Genomic DNA, 18770 nt, shown 5'->3' on the forward strand with positions numbered 1-18770 from the left:
GAAGTTTATGGACTGCAAAATTTGTTTTAATCCCTGTCTATCCAAGCATTCTCAAGTATGTACATTAAACGTAATTGTCTTTGAGCGATTTGCACATAGCACCATTAAATCTGAAGCAATGCGCTTCAGTACTAATGCATATGCCGCAAAAAGTGGTGTTATTACACAAGAAGCCTATTTTTGAAAATTGCGTAAATTCATAGGTTAAACACCTTGTGTGGTATATTATCCCTATGTGGCAGACGTCAAAATCGGGTCACTTAGTACCGACATTAGTTTGCGATTTGTGGTCCAACCGTTCGTCGCAGAATGTTCCGGACGGTATCATACGATTCACCGTTTCGTGCAACCTAGCTTGTGGCAGACATTCGAACCGGCGACCTATGTGCCTCCAATTCCACGTCTTTACGAATCTTCACATGGACATTGCGGCTCAGCCGTCTCTCGCAATGTTCAGGGTGGTGACATACGATTTCGTGTTTCGTGCAGCATAAATTTACTAGTCAAGTTATAGTCTAGCTTTCGGCAGTGATTATAACTGGCGACCTGTGTTGGGTGTGTTAACGCTCGATATTCGATCGCTGCCTCAGCGTCGGCTCATTTTTTGTTTGCAATATGACTTGATGAGCAGGCCTGGCCAATGAAGGAGCGCACCTGTGGCAGAAAACACCGTAACTTGATTTGTTTTTGGTTCGTTTCATGAGTGAAGCATTAGTGACCTTGAAGACTCGCTAAGAGCTTTTCCATATCCGAAAGTTTCATTGTATACATTAAGAAGCGCGTTGGAGCCGTTTATTCGCATTTCTCTTCCGAAACGATGACAGACATTTCAGGTATTGAGGTTTTTCTCCTATAAAGATTTATGACAATTCCGCAACCTTCTCGGTGCTCCATATAAGCAGTGACCGGTGCTCGTTCGTAGCTTCAGCGTCAGCAGGTAAGGGTTCAGTGTACAGGCGTCAACAAACGCGGGTAGAGATTTAGAAAAAGATATACTGCGCGTACTTTTGATAGTGACGAAAAGAGAAAAGACACGTGGACGGGCGCTGACTCGCAGGAAAAGTTTTATTGCTTGGAACGAGGAAATATATATATGACGATCCAAACAACGAAAAGAAAAACGGTAGTCATCCCCTATTTGCACAACACCTCCCATCGCCTAAAGAAGATTGCGAAACGCAGTGACGTCAGAGTAGTGTTCTCGGCGCCTGAGAAGCTGGAAAAACTAGTCAATTTGACTAATCCTTTTCTAAAGCCTAAAGAACCATGCGGTATCAAGCACCGGGATTTTTTTTGTAGCATGTGTTTCTGGTGTGGTCTATGACATTCCTCTATCGTGTGGCTCTAGGTACATCGGTCAAACTGGCCGATGTCTGAACGAAAGATTACTGGAACACAGGAGGAAGGTAGGCAATTATAGAGACGGTAATCTTTCTGAACATTGTCATGATTGTGCTGTAAAGAATAAGAAACCATGTAAACCTGTCTTCAGCGCATGCAAGATTGTGGCCAAACACAGTTGTCAGGATGTGAGAGAGAAAAACATGGATGGGACATAACGGGCAGCTTAAAAAACGTCACAGATCTTTATCTCCAAATCATGTACTGTAAGCAGGGGTAGAATAAGCAGAAAACTTGCAGTAGAGGAAGGGGCCCGGGTGGAATATTTGCAGCATATGCTAAGAAGTGAGCGCTCATACGAACTCCACGTAAACAATGAGGGAGTCCTTGGAGAGGAGTTCTTTCTTCTCGATGTACTTCCAGCTGATCTTCTCCGAGAGTATTCCTTTCTGTAGCACGCCATCCTGGGGTCTCTTCAGGCACATCGCGTTCTTCTCTGGGCATATCTTGAAAGGTACCTGGATGTCCCCGCCTTCCTTCGTCGGGTGCAGGATGCTGATGGAGACCTGCTTGGCAAACGGCCACTCCACGAAGTCGTCCCTGTCACCGACGCTCAAGGTGAACAGGAACGACACAGCCGACAGCTTGCCCCAGCTCTTTTCAAACTTGCATGCCAGCTTGAACGTGTAGTTAGCCAGCGTACAGGGTCCATCGATGGGTAGAAGCAGGCTGTCTTGACTCTTGCGCATGGCGTCAATACCACAGAACATTAAGGTCTTGGATGACCCTGTGAAAAGGAAATGCCACAGCCAGCTTTACAAAGCAAGTCATGCTCGTGGCCAGTTGGCATCATGTCTTTGTTTTTGACACGATTTGAAGGTAACTGCTATAGACTTTGTACCAGAGGGCTCTAACTGAGTCTAGTTTTCCAAGACGGCTGCACACACTACGCAAGTTTAGCAGGTGTTAATTACCAATGCTTTGTTCCTTCCCCACATAAATTACTGACAACTTGTTTGTGGCACAACGACGGATTCACACTAGTATAAGTTATTTCTGATGCAGAAAAAGATAGTACACATAATAGCTAATGTTCAGTACAGTGAACACATTGCTGACTTATTTAGGAAATCAAACTTACTCAAGGTACAGCATGCATACACACTCAGTCTTCTGCATGAATAAAGCCTGAGCGTTAAGAGAAACATCGCTACTCTAAACAATTTACCTTATCTAGAGGAAAACGTTGTCTCGTACCACATTAGATGGTCGGAATTGTGGAATTTACCTCGATTTCTTCTATGCTTCTCAAACGGTAAAAAGTACACTGCCAAGGTTCCTTAACACCCTCCATAACGAAGGTATTGGTACATTCAAAATGAGACCCTCACAACTAAGGTTCGTCTCCTCGATAACATGCCTCATCGCCCAATAATAGTATATCCGCTACAAAATATTATGCACTGTCATTAGCGCAGAGTGTATTAAGTGCTAAATGTGAATTTATCTGCAAATTTAAAATTGAATGTTTTCACTGCATTTGTTATTTTTGTATATTCGTTATTGTCTTTGTATTAGCTGCTTCTATGTCGAGTGGGATTGAGGGCTCACAAGCCGCTTGTTTGCGGATTTTACCTCAGCCTCCTCACTTTTTGCAAATAAAATGAAAACAATAAACAAATAAGGAACGAAAGCTATAGGTGCTGGAATTTTTTTGTTTTGCGGTGCTTTTTCATATTAAAGTAAGTTGCAGTGCTTCACGTAAACTTTTTTTTCCTTCGCAGCCGAAATGACTGGGATAACGTTACAATTCGCTTTAAGCAGTACATTGTGCCCTAGTTTTCCCGAACAAGGTCGTCACTATCGCGAGCGCCACACAAGGAGTGACTGCCAACCTAAACACCGTGCAGTGAAGGCCTTACAATGCAAGTTCTTGATGCAGTTGATTGTGCTTTGTCTAAGAAAGGTTCAAACAGCGGTTCATTTGACATGGGGCTTGGTAGAAACCGGCTGAGACTTGACACATGGAACATCAGGCTGCAGTCCTCTAGACATCGAAGACACTAACAGAGAGCCCAAAGAGGTACAGGAGTATAGAAAGACCACGGCACGAAATCTGTTGCCTACCTCTTGCGCCTGTTTATTGTGAACAGCGTTGTGTGGTCAGCAGTTATTACTAACTAGCTCAGGTTTATATCTCGCTTCCGGATACTTTACGTTACAATCTCACCGTTAGAGGTGACTCGAAGTGAAGGCCTGCTAAACCGGAACATGGTTGATGTGTGGTTGCTATCCGCGCGTGTCAGGCGCCATGAATACTTTGCAAACGCAACAATCTTTATCAAGCGACTATGTCTGTTAGCGTACAAGGTCGTTTCGTGCTAAAATTTTTGGCACCAAAATAGCCGTTTGGCTTGAAATTAATTCATCACGAAGTGGCATGGCAGCAGTGTACTGTCGGCGAAATTTTGCAATGAGATATGTATATCTGCTCGTTTCAGAAAACCATGCAATTCACTAAAACGCGGGGAATCGGAGGCTGACACGAATGGTGCGAAGATTAGGAGAACGAGCTCACTCTTTCGAGTGAACCTTGAATATCTGGGCAGATGAGTTTAGTTTCCGTAGAATCCTTCGAAAGTACCGCTGCAGTTTCGCTTGTTAAGTACATATCAATGGTTTTTTTGTAACAGTCAGAACTACAGCGTGTGAACGCAATAATCACTTTAAAAGTCAGAATTTGCAGCGCGTTGGAAGATCAGGTCATGGGTATTAACGTGGTTGTGAAAGGTCTTACAACGTCTTCCAATTTACTCATAATTACAAATGAATGCATCCACTTTGAGTTGCATGGTGTCCAGTACAGGCGGCGGACAGATAGCGTATTGACTGATTTTAGTTGAGAAACAATTTTTTATGACTAGAAAGTCCTGGGAGGGTGGGCTTGATCAGAGTTCCTGTAAATATTTCCTGAAACTCTGTACATATCTACATGAGGCTAATAACACCTACAACTTCACTTCGGCTAATTGTGATGGCCCGCTTTGACGTCACGTAAGAGCAAGGATGCGCACCTGCTCCTGAGTTGCGCCTACTGCTGCGCTGTGACGCCTCAGGCGAAGTCCCCTTCGGATCCAGCACTTCGAGGATGTCTGCCACCGAGCTGGCCTTTTTCTGCAGTGAGCCGAGCCTCATGTCGGCCCTGGGGGCGCCTTCCACCGCATCTTTCAGGCCGTGCTGAATGTCCCTCAACGTTGTGGCGAGGCGACCGGCATCGGCAGCGTCGACAGTCACTTTGCCATTCGGAGTAGCATCGGCGGCACTGCAGAGTCATCAGGAGAAAATGACAACACGATTAGATTAAAACTGCACCCTGGACATGGAGCTCACTGACTAAGAAAAGGGCTTCAGCGCTGAACAACACGATAGTATACTCAGAGTAAACCGTGTATATCGGGGTCGATTGCGCGAACTGTCATTTTTTGACTCTGCATAGAAACGGAAGTGCCTTTTTTTGGACGATGTTGATGAATAACACGTTCCTGTGATTGGAATTCACTCACAAGTCGCATATATATTTGCTCGTTTTCTTGAAGCAAGCAAACTTTAAATGGTGGCTTTCGCCCCTCTCAAGCCCTTTCCCGCCCCTCCTTCTTCTGTCTCGCCCTTCCTCGTCATTTAGCTGTGAGACCCTTTTCATGACACAACGACGTAGTTTGTACACATTTACACTGCCAGCTTTTATATTTCAAGCTAACATGGTTGTTAATTGACGTCCACAGGTTTTGTGTCGTTACTACAATAACATGGTAATCAAACGTGCAAAGAGAAATCAGAAAAAGTCCTAGAAAGGTGGGCAAAGAAAAACACTTAAAACAATGAACTGCCAGGATATGTACCTATCGGCAATTATTTCACGTTTCTTGTCGTGTAAGCACATGTACTAGTCTCCCATGATCCCATGGCGTAAAACTGTCGGTAGTACAGTATTGCGCATATTTATCGTGGAGATTTATAAATTTTCCCCGTTACAACTCCTATATCGTATACGTTGAAACTGCGCACAGAGCTTGGGCTTAACTTCCTTCTCGTAGTAAGTCTGACAAATTGCTTACCTGGTTCAGCCCCTAGATCGACGAACAAAAAAGCGTTCAACGCAGTTTTTTTTTTTGTGGATGATAATTATGGTGATGATAGAGTGACATAGCCCTTTGAAGCGGACGGGCACAAAGCTTATTTCCTAGCCGGAGAAAAAAATAAAGAAAGGAAACCGGGAAAAAACATTAAACAAAACGCGCTAAAGCGCTGGGGCGGCGCCATCTGTTGTCCGCAGTTGAAAGTGCTACGCGTAAGCGAAAGACGCCGAGGCGAATTTGCGTGGGTCCTTTGATGGCGCCCTTGACACCGTTCGGCGGCTATTCGGTTGCGATGGATTTCAGTTCGTTGTTCTCGGTGCAGACTATTACAAGTTTGCATGATGCGCGGCTGGACTGAGTAAGCACCATTGTCAAACTGGCTACGAGATAGACAAAAGTTACCACAACACGCAAGCGCTGTGCGCCGTCTTACAGCGAACGAGCCAGCGGTTGAGCGGGAAAAATTTTTACAAGTCTTCACCACAAGATGCGCAATACTGTATGTTCACTGTAGCGAAAAGTGGCGCATAAATATTGCATCCAAAACTTAGGGTCGCGAAAAATGGCAATTCAAATTTATGATCCCTTCGTTCCTCCCTGAAGAAGCAGGTGGCGGGTGTATCGGTGTCTGCGCGCCTTTCGGGTTCTTGCCGATAACGTGCAGTATCTTCAAGATAAATGCTAATACATCGGCCTCTTGTGGCAGAAAAGAATCCCCGGGGCTACAGTAAGGCGAAACGCGACCATTAAACATTCTTTGGTTTGCTGAGACCTTTACGAACCATTATGAAGGACGCTGTTACGACGCTTCGAGCGCTTCTCTGCGCTCGAATCCCACATCAACTGCTCGTGCAGCCGCGCTAGTTCAACAGTGCTTTCTTTACACGTAGCACTACTGACTTCTTTTCAAACGTTGCTTCCAGCTAAGACTTTCACCCCAACCCTGCAGCGATCGTCCTTCCTCGTGGCAAAACTAAATCACTCGCCCCACGTCACCTCTAGACACAGTTCTGAGTAAGTTCTTACGCAACACTAAGGAACCCCAGGTCTGCCTGTAGAACTAAATCTCCGAACATTATGATTCATCCCGTCGCCTCAAGCGCGCACTGAACTGATGGACTGATAATAAGAATGATTTCTGCTCCTGAGCATTTCATATTTGTTGATCCACATCTATTAGCGCGTTTCTCGTGAAGTGCAGCACGCATGAACTGCCCCAAAGTTGTTTTATAGATGTTTCCGCATTTTTAATGTCACCTCACCGTAAGTTCTCATCGGCAGTGCAGTTAAGGTAGTGGTCGACCAGGTCCTTGCGGAGCACACTCCCCCGGCACTTCGAGCAGCGCACCGTCCCGTAGACGCAGTGGGCGATGAAGTGCTCCTCTAACGAGGACAGCTTTCCGACGAAGGGACAGCCGGTAGCGCCGTTCCCGGAGTCGTTGAGGCAGTGTACGTAGCGTTCTCCCAGCTCGCGCCGGGTGAACGGCATCTCCTGAACGTCTTCGGCGATGAAACTGGCGCCATCTATGGGACACTGGAGTCCCCTGTCAGCCGCCTGGTCCTTGCAAGACTCGCACAGGACGTGCGTGCAGGGCAGCAGCTTCCCCATCGAGGCGACGACTCCGCACAGCCGGCAGACTCGGATCTTGGGCATGGGCTCCACGAACCGCAAGGTTCGCCACTCGAGAAACTCGCCGAATCCCGTGAGTGTGTACCGGCAGTCTGTCTCCGCCGTGGGTGCCATGCTCGTGAAGAAAGCTCTGTGGCCTGCGTCGCCGTAGGAAGAGAGGTGGATGTTTCCATGACCACGGAAGGCATTGCTTTGGCTGATAACTTGTGTGCAGCCGGAAATTATATTTTCCGTGCTGTCCAAAGCGGCCGCAGTGTGAAAACATACAAAGTGGTGAGTGGAGGAACGACAGTTTTGAAACAGCACTTGCCGTCTACATGAATGGAATAGGCTGGATGCACCATTCACGTGGGTAGCCCCCCTCCCCCACCTCTATAATGACTTATGGGGAGGGGGGCCTAAATATCACACGAGTGGCTAAGCCCTGTCGTGAACTTTGCCTCTTTTCCTCCTCCTTATGGAGAGAAGCGCGCACACATTTATACATGAGAGGTTTTGCATCAAGAAAGCCATAGTCGAATCTGATCTCATGTCCCTTTGTTGTGGGCGCTGTTTAGAGTTATTTGTTGATTGAAAGCGTCAATCTATAAGAACATACCCAAAGGATGGTTTCTGAGCGGCAACGGAAACAGCAGCATAAAAATACGACGGCCCCCGATGGACTGAACTTGCGAAAAGTACATATAGATGCATAGGTGCGGCTGGAGTGCTTACGTAACACGATCGTTCATGCCAGCCCAGTGCGCAAAAACGCACCCAAAGTAGTTAGCTCTGCCTTGTGAATGAGGAGTCGAACCAAAATGCGCTCCCATTAGTACTTTCATCAGAAGAGGGAAAGCCAAATGCGTGATAAAACAAATGTGTTTGTTTTCCAAATGGCCTACAGATTTTCAACCCTTGGCAAGAAACGCGTAAACTGTTCTGAAGCGCCAGCCATCCAGATGCGGCACCCAGTGCTTACCCACCTTCTTCACTTTCTGCCCACTTCCCCCTACAGAAAGCCTCTCTCGCCAACTTCCCCCCACCAAACGGGCTGCATGGTGTGGGGTAGTAGCTGCGCTTTTAGCAAAAGAGTGAGAGAGCCACACCACCCGTCCACCTCATCACATCGCTCTTCGATCGAGCCACCTCCGCACCCCAGAAGCGTCATCACCCGCCCATACCCGTACACACTCCACCCAACTCCATCCTCCGGAATCCCACGCAACATCAGAACGAAAAAAAGAGACGGCGAAATCAAAGTCAAAGAATGCTGTTGGTAGGGGATGAGTATAAAAGCGAAATGTGCGACTACCACTGCGAACGGAGTATTAATGTCGCATCGTGTGACTGCCCACTGGTGTTTTTATTGCGACAGCATTAAGCGGGCCAGGAAGGCGAAAACTGTCCGGCGTCGGCATCCCACCAACCATTACTTTCTCGCCTCCCCTTCACTTGTAAGGGAAGGAGGGATACGCCGGACTAAGAACGATTCAGCAAAATTAGGAATGGCTAAAAAAACAGACAACCGGAGCCCAACAAGCAAATTAGACAGCCTCCCCGAGAAATATCTCTCCAGAAATGAGGCTTGCCGGGGCTATTACTTTTCCGTATTGCCGGGAAAAAGCAATCTGGGTCGACGAAGTCCTGGTGCATAGGCGCATCAATATGAGGAATCACCGCGGTCTTGCAATGTGACAAGTTTTCTGTAGTTACCACAGCGGGATTTAAAAAACAACCGAAGATAACAGAATGTGAAGAACAAAAATGAACCCCTAGACGTAAAGACGAATTCTGAAGACAACAGCAGGTCTGCGTGCAATAGAGACTGCCTGCCTTCATCGCTGCAATCACCGATGTAAAACATTTCAAGAAAATTACTTTTGATTTTGTATGCCCCTACCTCTCTGTAATGCCTCCGGACCTTGAGAGTATTGAAAATAAATAAATAAATAATGAAGAATGTAAATTGAAACACAACTTGAGTTCGAATAGATAGCTTAGTCAAAGGCAATGAACACTGAATTGGAATAGATTGGAGTGGGATAGAAGAAATGGTATCGAATTTCCTCCGCACAAATCCAGAAGGCGGCCCAACCTTTTTCTACTTAACAGGCAATTGTTTAGCCAGCCTTGTTCCCGTCTTAATGGGCTGCTGTTATGGGTGGGTCCATGTATCGTACTCCAGCTCCACTGCACTCGGTTATCAGAAGAAACTAAACATACGACGGTGAATATAAATTGAGCAGTAATTCGCTGCCAACCTAATTAAGGTTCAGTGTATATTTCTAGATTGCATATAACAGGCGAACGCAGCGTATATGTAAGAGCCCTTTTCCACTAATGACCTTTCATGAATCTCACGTCCAAAAATCGAGTACAGCAAAAGGAAGCAGAGCGAAAATAGGGAGTACACGTTTCTCCATATATAGCACTCAGTAGTACCCAATTGCCAAACGAAAACCAGTTATTCAAATTTGTCTTTCCCTTCCGGAAGCTTCATTGCAAATGAAACGGAAAGACTATTTTAGTTCGAAAGCACTACTTAACACTGTCCGAATTTTGCGTGAAGCCTCGGTGTCGTCGTCAGCCTTACAACGCCCACTGCAGTGCAAACGCCTCTCCAATGTCTCTCCAATTAACCTGGTTCTTTGTTGCGGCCACCGTATCCCCGCAAACTTCTTGATCTCATCCGCCCACCTAACTTTCTGCAACCCCCTGCTATGCTTGCCTTCACTCTAAATCCACTCCGTTACTGTTAAGGACCAGCAGTTATCTTGCCTTCTCATTACATGCCCTAATCTTATTTATCCTTTTATTTCAACCAGGGTGTCATTAATCCGCGTTTGTTCCCTCACCCACACTGCCCGCTTGCGGTCTCTTAACGTTACACCTATCATTTTTCTTTCCATAGCTCGCTGCGTTGTACTTAAGCTGAACCCTTTTCGTCAGCCTCCACGTTTATGCCCCACAGGCGAGCACCGGTAAGATACAGCTGTTGTGTACTTTTTTCATGAGGGTATTGGTAAGCTGCCATTCATGATTGGAGTAACTCTGGCTATAGTTCAGAGCGTCGCGCAAGCTGCATCCAGTGGGAGAGTGACCCTGGGCAAATCTAAGTCAACAAGAGCTCATGCAGAAAATAAAATATTGACGCTACGTGGTTTCGAACCCTTGGCGAGTCGCACAGATCAGCTTCGCTGGCCACTGCACGAGAGTACTACGCTATCGTCGCAGCCGATTACGCCTCGTGTTATAAACTCCAGCACACTCTCGCGCTGTGCATTGCATGTCATCGTATTCATCGACTTCCATCTGCGGCGCGAAGCGATCGGATGAGCTTAACCTCGACCAAAGCTTAACCTGAGACTAATATCGTCGCGAGACGGGCCGACGACCCAGCATTGACCCAACGAGGCTAAACACAATCTTTTGTACGTCTACTCGGTTTAAATATTTTAGAACCCTACTACTTTTTTCGACTTCCCTGCTGCTGGACGGTAGATATTACTATCATTTTTCTTCTGCAGTCAGTTTCATCACTATTTCGTGTACACCCTTTTGTCTTCAAGATAAGGTTGACCGCGGAGGTAATGATAACTTTGTGACCACTTTGGTACTCAGAAGATTCCTCGGGAACTATGCTGGCCAAGTTCAGGGGCGGAACTCTCCAAGGACGACCGCGAGCCCCAAATATTCAACTGCAACTGTAGGGTGCGGGTGCAGTCTCTACTGGGGCGACCAGGGGCGTGAATTTTAAGCTGAGGTCTCGGGGAGGTGAACGATGCCGGTAAGTAGCGAGAGCTCGCAGCTTACGCTTGACTACGAGGAACCACACGGCCGGAAAGTTATATACTGTGGCTTATCTGAAGCACGTGGCTCGGTATTGACGCAGCTGCACTTCTTATCAAATACCTGGAGCTATCGAGAAGGAAGATGAAGCTGAGAGAAGGAGAAGCGCGCTTTCGTATTTCGTGGATAGCAAACTGTCCCCTTTGCGACGACATGATAAGTTGCGAAATTGAACGCTGGTCAAAGGTAAATGTCAGGTTTGCTGCGCCGAGGGTGCTACGGAGCGTACGAACCTCGGCCGCGGATAAGTGAGTGCAGTTGATTTGGATTAAAATACTTTTTTCTTTCGGGGGTATTGCGATTCCAGTCTTATCATCAGACCTTGGACGGCAGCAGACCTGATTTCAAAAGCTGGCTGGACCAAGTAAAGCATCATTCGACCAACTTTCGGACGCACTGTCTTCAAATGGTGATGGAGGAATGCATAAGAACGGCGCAGCATTGTGGGGCCTACTCCACAGGGCACATACTGGCAAGAACCCTTTTTTGAGCTTTAGAAGCTTTTGCCTGGCTTTCATCCTTAGCGTAGGAGGTGGCGCATTCAAGATTAGGGGCATACTCCTTTTTTCTTTTTTTGACGTGCATGCGGTCGGCATGCATGATGACGTGTATTTGGGGAGTGTGCCGACATTCTGGGCCTCAATTTTACAGCTTTACGTTTTTTATCCATATCAATGATTTGTTGCAAGTAGCAGTTATTCCTCACCTATTAATTAAAATATATATTAACAATTTGCGAAATAACATTTTATCGCGTATCAGAGTACACTCAGAGAAGTGCATTATCTGCCGTCCGATAAGTAATAACGGTTACCAACGGTCTTGAAGGTTGTATTCATATAACTCATAAATGGCGATCTACGTAATCACTATAAACTAATTGGAGGGCACGTTTTCTGTGTCTATCGATAAGCATAGCATTATAAATTCGCTTAGCTGATACAGAACGGCAGGGTGACTTGGGTGCCGGACAAAAAGTAGGAGTTATTTTCATACATAAGCTCACCTTGTCGGGTACATTTAGGCAGTTTGTGCCGAAGAATCCAAAATGTAGGTTACTTAGGCAGCACATCGATAATCCTCAGATGACTTGCACAAACTGGCTTTTGTTCGTGCGTAACTAGAAGCAGTTTCACCTGAGTGGTCGCTATATCAAAATTATCTAACATACTTGCTATACAGGCCATCCTGAATGAGGACGCTCGGTTAATCCAGAATACATTCTAGCATAACACCAATCAGACGTGACATTGTACCCCAATCGTTAGACATGCAGCGCTTTTTCGCCCTTTAAAATCTTTCTTACGTATTTCTACAATAAAAGACCACATCTTTTCCATTTTTCAGCATGCCCAGGTGACTTGGTAACACTTTCTATTTCAAGCTCAACTTCGACAAAATGGGAGCCTTCATTCCGTCTACGCTATCTCGTCCCATCAAGTGTTGGAATAACCTTCGTGATCATATCCGATCCATACTAATCACCAATCATCTCACTAAAAATAGCTGATACATTAAAAAGACAACTGAACAGTCTTATCAAATGTTCACTTTCTTATCTTTCCGTCTTTCTTATATTTTAGCCGTTTTCGTTCAAGGCCCGCGATAACAACCTGTACTTGTTAGTATTCTCTAATTATCTAGCTTGTCAAGAAATAGTACGTTTGTTTCGGACTTGTATGTTGCTCTTGCATTTTTGAGTTCGCCGTTAACATGAATTTTTCTTACTCAACGCCCTAACGGGCATGCGTAGTTTTGTAATCGTACGAAATACGAGTTGAGTTACGGCAGAAGCGGGTTACAAAATTTTGGACTGGCCTCATTACTGAGTGCATAACAAAAATTCGACAGAGATACATGAGGCTGCTTTCGAGTGGGAATGTGAAAGCATATTACTGTCCCAGGGTGCATTTTTTACGCGTAATGTTTGTGCCTGCATTGAAGTTCTCTTCTAGATAGTTTGTTTGCGTATGGGTCGCGCACCAGACCGCAAAAGTTCACACCCTCTCGCTTCACGGCGAATGTTGGCCGAGTTTGCTTGTTGTGAACGGAAGACGTAGACGTTTGGTTGTTGGTGACCCCCCCGCACACACAAAATACGCACACGCGTACGACACCACCTAGAGCGCTGTACGGCGAGCGATTGCATCACAATTTAGATACGAAAGTCTTTGAAGGCATACAGTTCAAAGTGCGCTCGCGTTCTCAACTGCACTGAGAGCCAGCCTGCTACAGCCCCAGGTGTAGGAGAGGGTCATCCAATCCCGCCTCCAGAGAGAAAGTAATTTAAAGAAAGTAAAGTTGGAGAGCTCAGCTGGTGGGCCCGCCTCCAAAACTACGTGGAACATAAAGACCTCTTCTAGCAGAACGTGCTGGTATCGAGGCCTGGAAGAACACCTCCTGCTCGCACTCGATCTGAAGGGGGCTTTAGACAGCATCTCTCACGAGGCCATCATGAAAGGGCTGAATGACATCAGCTGCGGGGAACGCACCTTCGAATGGGTCGTATCGATCCTGACGGACCGGACGGCGATCATTGGAACAGGCCAGACCCGATCGGAAAAGATCGAGGTACCGTACAAAGGAACGCCACAAGGGACGATAGTCTCTCCGATCCTCTTTAACGTTGCTTTATTGGCGCGGACCAAGGCGTGCGGAACATCCCAGACATGAGTGATCACCTGTATGACGAGGACATCACGCTCTGGGTCACCAGGGGCTCTTTCACGCAAAAAGAGGCGACCCTTCAGGAAGCCGCGAGAGACGGGCAGATATTTGCGGCCGCAAGCGGAATGCGTTGCGCGCCCAAAAAGTCCGAGGTGATCCGGGTACGCGGATGAGTAATCTACAGGTCCCCCGGCTCCATAGACCTATATTCAGTGGGCTAGAAGATCCCAGAGATCAAGAAGACCAGGATTATGGGTTTCTGGATCCACAGCAACCTGAAAGCCTCCAACACCATCCACACCCTAAGGTCCACAACGAACCAGGTCTCGCGGATGATCAAGAGAATAACAAGAAGCCGTAAAAGCATGACCAGAACGAAGTTTCATTCAGCACTGGAGTTTCTGAGGTTACATAATTTGTCTTTTCAGCCGTACTGTTGCTCTGGGGTGGATGCTTATAAGTAACGTATGACTTTATTCTGTTTACTTGTTTATTATTTTCCAGGGAACCCAGTGTCTAAAGGCGTTATACATGGAAAACTTGAAGAAGCATAGCAGTAATATAACACTGTATATAAATACAACAAACGGAAATGGGAAGGACTAGCCAAGACAAATTGAATTTCCTAGTGTACATGTTAGCTAAATGTCCCTTCAACTAGTTGTGATCATTGATGGTAGCATTCCATGAAAATATTTGAATTCTACTCCACGGCCCTGGCACTGCCCGTGCTAAATACAATGGCCAACGAAGGCTCTAAACGGCGCGTACTAGGCTTTGTCGGAAGGGCAACTGCTTCTACATTCGCGCATCTCTCTTCAAGGGAGCTGCAGATAAGATAGCGAAGAGATAAGACGGTCACAGAAAAGATACATTACGAGTGCTCTTCGAATACAATCCGAAACAAAGATTTACGCCCCAACATCTTTTTGGCTCTTTCTTTGATGCCTGCAAATTGGCAGGATTGGTAGCGTGATTAGCCGATGACCTTTGAAAGGTTCTCTTCCATTGTCTCTGCCGCGTACAGGAATGCTTTAGAGATAGGGCACCGTCTCACAGTCACACTAAGGGTATCGCAAGAGCTTTCGTGGTGCTTGAAACATCGGCACATATTTGAAAGGAAGTGGTGGAAAAAAATTTGGTGCCACCTTAACCACGTTCCTAAAGAAAAAAAATGCGATGGCATATGGAAGTTGGCCTATCCGCAAAACTTTGAAAATAGGTCCACCCCAGGAAATGGATTAAGGCGAATTGGTATGTAGATTAACGTGGGGCAAAATGAATCCGATTCCTCGAATTTTCCGCGATAGAGATGTGGAACCATGTGACTTATACGATTTTTTTAGCATCCTGAACTTGGGTACGTTCTGGCAACCACAGGTATACGTTAGCGAGAGTGCGAAGGAAGAAAAATACATATAAAAATATTGGCACGCCATACTGAAGACGTTCATGCTTCCTACAGCGTGAATGACGAGACAGAAGAAAGAGGGACAGCGCCAACACTGACTGTCCATCGGTGGTTTATTTGAGAAGGCATAGGTATGGCATGAAAAACAGTGCAAAAACAACGTGAAATGTGCAGGTGCAGGCGGGATTGTGAATAATGTGATGCGCCCAGCCGGAAGCTAATATCGTTATAATGTAGGTAAAAACAAAAAATACAACAGATGCCTAAAAAAATCAAGCAAAATATAAAGGAAGAAACAACAAACGAGTAATAAAACAAAATTTCGGGAACCGAGAGACTCTCGAGTTCGAACCAAAATCGCGTAAGGTCCTGAACGTTTAGCGCGACTGACGCATGCATTAGACGAAACATGTGGACGAAACATTTTTGTGCTCGAAGAGACGCACGTTCGCATCGCTCCGACTTTTTCAAGCTTTTTGGCCCAGACGTTTTTGGGCTAGGCTCCCAAAAATGAATGGGCCACCGCCATCGTGTTCCTCGTCACCTGTGGACGACGGTTTCAACGCTTCCGCGTCAACGACTACCCCAGGAAACCATCCGGATGCATCGGATACGCCTACCGCCGAAGCCGCCAACATGGCTTCGCAGCAGCCTCGGCAAGACGCCGCGGTAACATCGCTTTGCAGCGGCACAGATAACGCAGCGGCCGAACCTGACGCCGTGCTCGGCGCCGACGAAAGCATGGCGGATGACGAAGCCATTCAAGTGGTTGCGACGATACCTGTCTCCAACCCATTCTCTGTTCTTTCCACGGAAAACAAGCCGGGAAGCGCCCCTTCCGACGTAGGATCTTGCACTTTTCCGTTTTCGAAATTTGCCAAGCAACCTAGGATGGGGTCAGGCACCTCGCGGATGGCCCAAGAAAGCACTCGCTTTGAGAACAAACGACACGGCGTAAAACATGCCCACTCGCCGATAGCTATAAATGCTCGCTTCACGGATGCGCATTATCGATCGCTAGGCTGTGCCTCAGCGTCCATAGTCACCCCAATGGGCAGAATCGATCACTTGGCTGATAATGAACATACTGAAGAAGATGATTGGCAGCCTGTTAGGCGAAAGAACAAGGCCGCAGCCGCCGATCCAATCAGTGTTAAATACACTGTGATAATTAAGCTAACCTCACCTGGACAACTAGGGACACTCCCCGCACACTGGCTGCACGAAGCTGTTGCCAATGAGCTTCGAAAAATTCATTTTCACTCTGGCTTTCAAGTACGGCCTCTTGAACGCAGCAATCAGTTTGCTGTCGACATATCGCATATGCATGCCAGAGACCATCTAATTGGACTGCGGTCTCTCCTAATTTCTGGAAAGGAGACACCTATTCAAGCTTATGAAACCATACGCCCCGGCCAGATCCGTGGGGTCATTTATCGTGCCAACGGGTTAACAAGCGAACAGCTCATGGCAAACCTCACGTGCTACTCGTGCAGGATAATAAACGCCAGGCCTATGGGCAAGAACGGAGCAGCTCTAATCACGTTTGAGGGCTCCAGACTTCCCCGAAAAATTCATCTGTACAGCATACTCCTCCCGGTGACACCTTATCACCCGAAGTCTATGATATGCGAGACCTGTCACAAAATCGGACACAGGGCAATTTTGTGTCCACTAGTCGACCAACGTCGATGCTCGTACTGCGGTCGCCTTGCACATGGAAACCTCGAGGTTTGTCCGACGGAACCACTTTGCCGCAATTGCAGAGGTCCTCACGTAGCCACGGACCCAAAGTGCCCTGCTCGGCGGCAGGCCACAAAAACATTGAGGAATGGCATTTTCCGTCGTATCCGAGTATCGCGACGAAAAGAACGCAAACAACAAGCCGAGATTCTACGTGGTAACCAAACGGTGTCGACGTCGGTGCACAAGAGCCCTGTCAATACGCAGCAATCAGCCTCGGAGTCAGTTGTGCTTGTTAATCAGGACTTCCCTCCACTACAAAGTCAGCCGAAGCAGAAGACACGAGACAGCGAACATAAATCTAAACGGCAAGGCGCGCACAAGCCCTCCACACAATCTGAGAGCAATAGTGAAAGGAATGCCACCTCATCTCTAGCCGCAGTTTTTGAGCATACCGCGACGGCACCAAAGCAAGCGCGCATTCATCGGCTTTACGCCGAAACACTCCGTGATACGCAACGCGGCGCGCAAACGAATCTTGCAAAAGATAGTTCGCGTGCGCTACACTTAGATGAAAACCAGCTCACGCGCATTATCGAACTGGTCACTGCCGAGGTGATCAAGCGTATGCTCCCACTCTTGGGAATGTCACAGGTTTCTCCGAATCAAGAGCCCGAAATTGGGCACACATCATCTTCACTCCCGCGTACCTTCCAGTTTAATAATGGCAGGAATTAGCGCGAAACCACATGACATTTTTGCTTCGGACTCTCCTATATGGTTCTTGCAATGGAACTGCCGGGGAATCCGTCGCAAACAAGCGGAACTTCAGAGGAGACTGTCCATCACGCCAACACCTCCTATAGCTATCCTGCTTCAGGAGACTGGCCTTAATAACCCCAATTTAATAGGGTACAAACCTTACTGCACCCCTTCCATAGAGCACCGGCGTCCCGGGCCAGGATCGCGATCTGCGCCTCCAATGGCCAATGGGCAGCCATGCGTTCTTGTTCTGTCGCGCACGGCCCACACTGAACTAGATACTTCCGCGTGGTGCACGCAGACGCAGGAGGTAGCGGGAGTACGCCTTAGCTTAGATGGCGACCAACAAGCCTTAGTTTTTTCAATTTATGCGCGATCATTCGGTACTACGACATATCGAGTGGATATGTCTTTTGTAGAACACTTCTTAAGGATATATCCCCAGGATCGCGTTGTAGTTGGGGGTGATTTTAACACCATGCACAGCAGCTGGGGATATCATCACTCAGATGCTAGGGGAAGGCACCTTTGGCAGCAAATTGTCAGAGCGAAACTGACCATAGCCAACGACCTCACGCTACCTACTCGCCTTGGCCAGCACAAAGGTCAACAAGACACTTCCCCAGACTTGACACTAGTGTCTCATCCCAGTGAGATCCTATGGTCGAGGGCTGATGATGTCATGGGCAGTGATCATTATCCCGTGGTGGTCTCATGGGCTCCTCGAGGGCGAAAGTCATTACAGCGGCAACAACGCCGTCGAATAGAGGAGCATGTCTCGTGGGACGATTTTCGTAGAATGCTCGGTACGGTGAACGTTCCCACAGGGTTAGACGAGCTCATTACTCAGATCAGCGATGCCAAGAAGAAAGCTACAACGAAGCTTTCAGTCAAGTTTGATGCCCCAAAGCCGGACTCCCACCTTTTGAGTCTGTGGAATCGTAGGCTTCGTGCTCTCAAGGCGTATCGCCGATCAGGCCGGGCACCCCATCGGAGGCGTGCTCTCACTCGCATCAGTCAAGAAGTTGAGAAGTATACTCTGCAGCTCGCTCTCCAAGACTGGCAGCTGCTGTGCCACTCACTCAATGTAGCAGCTAACTTATCGAAGGCCTGGCACATCTTTCGAGCCATCCTTGGACGCAAGAAGCCAATTTCCCCTGCCCAATGCATGGCCTTGAAGTTGAATGTCTCCCCGGCGAAGTTAGCTATACAAGCAGGGAAGGTATTTTTTCCCCAACCTGAAAATGCAGATGCCTTGCCTGCGGACCCCGTATCAGGTACATCAAACGATTACGACGCTCCCTTCACA

General features: G+C 47.2%; 1 protein-coding gene across 1 annotated transcript; it reads right to left on the reverse strand.

Moving 5' to 3' along the window:
- Positions 1–1108: 1108 nt before the first annotated feature.
- On the reverse strand, positions 1109–7238 carry LOC149334800 (uncharacterized). Its single transcript, XM_089553696.1, has 3 exons — positions 6740–7238; positions 4416–4663; positions 1109–2128 (listed from the first exon to the last, which is right to left on the reverse strand). The coding sequence occupies exons 1-3, from the start codon at positions 7219–7221 to the stop codon at positions 1695–1697; spliced, it is 1164 nt and encodes a 387-aa protein (XP_089409822.1). The 5' UTR covers positions 7222–7238; the 3' UTR covers positions 1109–1694.
- Positions 7239–18770: the final 11532 nt, after the last annotated feature.

This window comes from Amblyomma mixtum, chromosome 7, assembly GCF_055824585.1.
Source record: "Amblyomma mixtum isolate Tamu chromosome 7, ASM5582458v1, whole genome shotgun sequence".
Classification (NCBI taxonomy): domain Eukaryota; kingdom Metazoa; phylum Arthropoda; class Arachnida; order Ixodida; family Ixodidae; genus Amblyomma; species Amblyomma mixtum.

Coding starts and splice junctions, on each gene's coding strand:
- LOC149334800 (XM_089553696.1), bottom strand. CDS start 7,221: ATGGCACCCACGGCGGAGACAGACTGCCGGTACACACTCACGGGATTC. Junction 4,664..6,739: donor ACTGCCGATGAGAACTTACG/GTGAGGTGACAT, acceptor ATGACTCTGCAG/TGCCGCCGATGCTACTCCGA. Junction 2,129..4,415: donor TAGGCGCAACTCAGGAGCAG/GTGCGCATCCTT, acceptor TCCTTTTCACAG/GGTCATCCAAGACCTTAATG.